The sequence below is a fragment of the Branchiostoma floridae genome, unplaced genomic scaffold (genome assembly GCF_000003815.2).
Source record: "Branchiostoma floridae strain S238N-H82 unplaced genomic scaffold, Bfl_VNyyK Sc7u5tJ_218, whole genome shotgun sequence".
In the NCBI taxonomy this organism is placed as follows: domain Eukaryota; kingdom Metazoa; phylum Chordata; class Leptocardii; order Amphioxiformes; family Branchiostomatidae; genus Branchiostoma; species Branchiostoma floridae.
In genome coordinates this window covers 7,584-12,552 of record NW_023365791.1, presented here as the reverse complement: position 1 = coordinate 12,552, position 4,969 = coordinate 7,584, and the positions used below count along the sequence as shown (strand labels likewise).

The window sequence follows — 4,969 nt, the reverse complement described above, 5'->3', positions numbered from 1 at the left end:
TGCAATCCGTCTTTTGATAGCTCTTGTTATAGGCGAATTATTTGCGTTTAAAGTTAACCACATCTAACCTCAACTTAAAATGTTGATTTTTGAAAAGTGTCTGAAATAGGCAAACTATGGTATCATTGGAAAGATCTCTTTGTGGGGAGTTGAACAATGCAGTCCGTTTTTTGATAGCTCTTGTTATAGGCGAGTTATTCGCGTTTATAGCTAAGTCCCCCTAACCGCGACCCAAAATGTTGATTTTTAAAAAGTGTCCGAAATTGGCAAACTATGGTATCATTAGAAAGGTCTCTTTGTGGGGAGTTGAACACTGCAATCCGTTTTTTGATAGCACTTGTTATTGGCGAGTTATTCACGTTTATAGCTAAGTCCCCCTAACCGCGACCCAAAATGTTGATTTTCAAAAAGTGTCCGAAATTGGCAAACTATGGTATCATTAGAAAGATCTCTTTGTGGGGAGTTGAAAACTGCAATCCGTTTTTTGATAGCACTTGTTATTGGCGAGTTATTCGCGTTTATAGCTAAGTCGCCCTAACCGCGACCCAAAATGTGGATTTTTAAAAAGTGTCCGAAATAGGCAAACTATGGTATCATTGGAAATTGATTTTGAGCGGCCCGAGCAAAGCTGGGGGTTTTGGCGCCAAAACGTCGCACACCAAACTACTTAATATTCATGAGCTTCTTTGGCTTACACGTGAAGTCAGTCTCGCACATACTCTTGAATATTCATGAGCACGCTCCGAGCGCGTGGTGACTAAGGTTCCCGTAATTAATATTCATGAGCCTGGCCATGCCTCGTGGCAGACAGATCCAAACGTGCTGAAGACAGGGCGCCCCCCTGAGTTCTGCCGGAAAATTTTCTGCCGAAAAATTTGGTAAGTCTCCCTGGAGAATTCAATCTATCTCTATCCTTCGCCGATGTTATGGCTTCTTCCGACGCTATCGTTGTAGCTGGCCACTCTTTCGTGTCGCGGCTCGAGAAGTATATTCGTGACACGCCTTCGACTCAGTGTTTCCAAACCAGAAAAGTCAGCCCTGATTTTGACCTTCAAAGTCACCCAGTGGTACATTTCTTTGGTTTGCCAGGATGCACTATCCCCAAGTTTAGGGCTAAAATTCTGCCGGAGCTGCCGTTGGTGGCCCCGTGTATGTTGAGTACTGTGTATGTTGAGCTGGGCCACAACGACCTGTGTGTATCATCCCCCAAGCCTCCAACTTTGGTGGCCGGGGATTTGTTTGATTTAGCCGAAGAAATTGCTTCAATCCCCTCGGTCAAACACGTCATATTAGGCCAGCCCATGTGGCGTCTGTCGTTACCCACTTGCAACCCAAACATTAATGATGACTTTCGTGCCTTTTCACAATCACTGAAATCGCGCTGCAAAGGGTCTCCCCAAATCTTTACCTGGCGGCATGACCGCCTGTTTCGGAATAATGCTACCTACTTCGACTACGATGGCCTCCATTTATCGGGATACGGAAATTTCATCTACTACAAGAGCGTCAGGGGAGCCCTTGTGGCTGCCTTAAAATCAGATTAAGATCTTTTACTACTGTTTTAGATATCTGGAATCAGGCGGACTGCCGTCCAGCATGACAAGAAAACAATTAACGTTTGTGATCTGGGACCCGGGTGGCGGAATGCCGCCCATTTCGCTAAACTTTGTTGTCGTCACACAACGCAGCTGGTAATCTATCAAATTCCTCTTTTACTGGTTTGCTTTTCGTGTACGTGTACTGTTTTTGGGATGTTTCTTTCCCTGTCATGAAAATTTTGTCTTCTTATGTAGCTCACCTGGACGTATTGTTACATCTATTTACCATTCTATTGTGAAACAGCGGGTCCACGGTGGATAGCTGTAATCTTTAACAAAGTTTAAGCCATTCTTGTGATCAAAACTGGTTATATGCCCCCTGCACCCCTTTCCAAAATGGGTCTATCTCACAATTTACGAATTTGAGGATTTTATTTTCAAATAAGCAGCTTTTAACATCCATGATATGTGGCGTAATCATATCCGCCGGTTCTGTCTGGGCCCGTCGCATGTCGCTCTGTTTTGGCGCCTTGTTTATAAAAATGCTGTCGATCTTTTTGTCCCGCACATGGCGGGTTTTGGTGGCTAGATTTATGAAGAATTGACTTTCCCAAATATTTCCCATGTCATGGTTTTAGGCTGTTAAGTTGAAAATCGAAAGTATTAGAGTTGTAAAGAAGTTGAAATGCTCGATTATTGCTTTATATCGGGTTACAGAAGTACCTAAGCTTTTGCATTATACCGTTGATTCTCATGGTTGTATTTTTCCTAAGTCTCGGGCGGATTGCCCGAGCTTTATGAATAAAAAACACATCCTGTTCCGCCAAACTGGATTGCTTAGAGAAATTCTTGCATGAATGTGATGTTAAAGCCTTGCTCGGAAGTGAAAAAAGACTTTGCGATGCAAATTGATTTTGAGCGGCCCGAGCAAAGCTGGGGGTTTTGGCGCCAAAACGTCGCACACCAAACTACTTAATATTCATGAGCTTCTTTGGCTTACACGTGAAGTCAGTCTCGCACATACTCTTGAATATTCATGAGCACGCTCCGAGCGCGTGGTGACCAGGTGGTGAACAAGTAGTGTCTGTTTACCTTCCCATCATGCAATGCGGTTGTGAAATATATTATCGCTCGAGGCTTGACGTAATCATTTGTAAAATGGCTGGACTTGATGCAGGACCTTCCCTGGGAGCTGCGATAAACACGTTGTTTACAGTCGAACCGAAGCTTCTGGAGGATAATCCTGAGGTTTTGCTTTGCTGCCTGGACACGTGCAGAGTCCCGCTGCGGTTTTCGGGCGTTTCGTGTCTGGAAATAGTCACGAGACGCTGCCACATTGCGGTACCGGGCGATCCACCGAACGTCCGGCGGTTGTGCCTGATGCCTGACCGGAACGCTGACACGATGTTTGCCGGTGTGCCTTCCCCGGTAAAACTACGCATCAAATCGAGTTCAACCATCAAAGTAAGGGTCACTTTATGTCGTTAATCTTTCTTGTGACCTTTGTGATTTTTTTTGGGTCGAAAGACGATGAATTCCGCAGCAAAATTATAGAAAATTAAACGACCACGAACGGGGTGGGAGGGGGGCTCATGTGCCGCCGGCATTGTCGTGTTGCACATTTCGGTACTGTCTCCTGTAAAACCGCGAGTTATACAACATTTTTTTTACTTGACAGGCCTTTTTGATGTCGCACGAACTCCTGTAATTTTTTTGTTGTTGTCGACATTGGAGTATTTTAATAGCAAACGTGGGGTTTGGGCAGATTAATTACAGATCGTAGAACTTCTGAATCATTTGACCAGGGTTCTCCCCAGAATTTTTTAGTATAGTGGATGGGCTGGCAAAAATAACCCGAACCAACGCGCTGCACTTTCATGAAAATGAGTTCATTTTGCATAACAGAGGGTGTCAAATACTGCAAGCATAATATACATTTTTTGTATTTTTAGTGTTTTTTGTTGTTGTTGTGAAGTGGCAAAATGACTATTGTTTTCAGCATAGCCCGTTCACAAGTTTTTGCAGACAATGCTCACTGGAAAAGTGATGCCACTTGGCACAGAAGTCTGTGAATTTTCATTAATTTTAGCAAAACTAACCAAGAAAATGGGGAAGAAAAACACTAAATTTCAAAAGTAGTATAGTGGAGCTGGGCCTGGAGTATAGTGATTCTGATCAAGTTATTAATATACTATGTATGTATAGTATTTTCTTTATTTAGCATGTCTTTGTAATGTTATTTAACCTCTGATAATCTTGTTGTCTTAAGTTGAGGATTTTTTTTTGCAATAAAAGGGCACATGTACAAAGCAGCTTTGCAAATTAATGTGGCAGAAAGTGACCAACATCTAACTTCTCTTACAGTTCATATGTTTTAATTGTTCACAAGAATGTGTAAAATGCTTTACTTGATATTAGATTAACTATGATGACTATTGAACTAAACCATGTTGGCTTTTCTTACAGTTCAACTTATCTCGAGATGCCAACAAGGAGGAGGCACAAGGGACACTACTCTGGGAGTTTGAGATGCTGCCAACAAACAGGACAGCTTTGAAGCTTCCACTTATCACAGCAGACATCCCAGACCTACCAGATGATGTGGACCTTCAACCTGTCGACCCCAGTCTGCTGCATCCGGACCTGTGTAATTGCCAGAAATCTACACAGTCACCTACCGTCATTGTTGACATGGAGCCAGACATGCAGTCCGACCCTCTTTCAGGTGCATTGCAGGACATTCAATTGTCTGAGGAAGAATCTGATGGCTCAGATGAAAACGAAGACTCTGGCGGAGACACGGACACTGAGGAACAGGACGGTCAAACTCAAAGTGGACAGATATTTCGTGTTGCAGGGTGTACATGGCAGACGTATTACCAAGACGCACTAGATGCATGTTCTACTTTGCGACAGGAGGGTAAAGAAGTAGAAACCCGTGCAGTGTTTGAGACGGACAATTTACATGACAAAAATGCTATTAAGTTTGAAGTTTTTGTTAATGACTCCTGGCAGATAGTGGGCCACTGTCCAGGTCCTAAAATTCCCAAGCTGACCAGGGCGATGAAGAAGGGCGATGTGACTGATATTACCTTGCACAGATTAAGACTTGAGTATTGCCCTCCTGCTCAGAAGAACCTGTACAAAGCTTATGTGAAGATCGTAAAGAAAGGTAGCTGGGAGAAGGATAGTGTAAACTATAAGTACAATTCAGTTATTTCAACATAGAAACCAGGCTTTTAGCCAGGCAGGCGTACACTTACTTGGAAACTATATTCAAATTCCTTTGTATTCTCTATGTCTTATCAAATTTGTTTGACTAGAAGTACCAGTTACCAGAGCATTTTGTCTCCATATTTTTTGTGCCAATTATCAAGATGGCAAGACCCTGCTCACCAAGACATGAAATGTTTGAATCAAAACAATGCAAC

General features: G+C 43.0%; 1 protein-coding gene across 1 annotated transcript; it reads left to right on the top strand.

The window, feature by feature from the left end:
* Positions 1 to 2,618: 2,618 nt before the first annotated feature.
* Positions 2,619 to 4,969, top strand: LOC118408607. Its single transcript, XM_035809424.1, has 2 exons — positions 2,619 to 3,002; positions 4,005 to 4,969. The coding sequence occupies exons 1-2, from the start codon at positions 2,640 to 2,642 to the stop codon at positions 4,764 to 4,766; spliced, it is 1,125 nt and encodes a 374-aa protein (XP_035665317.1). The 5' UTR covers positions 2,619 to 2,639; the 3' UTR covers positions 4,767 to 4,969.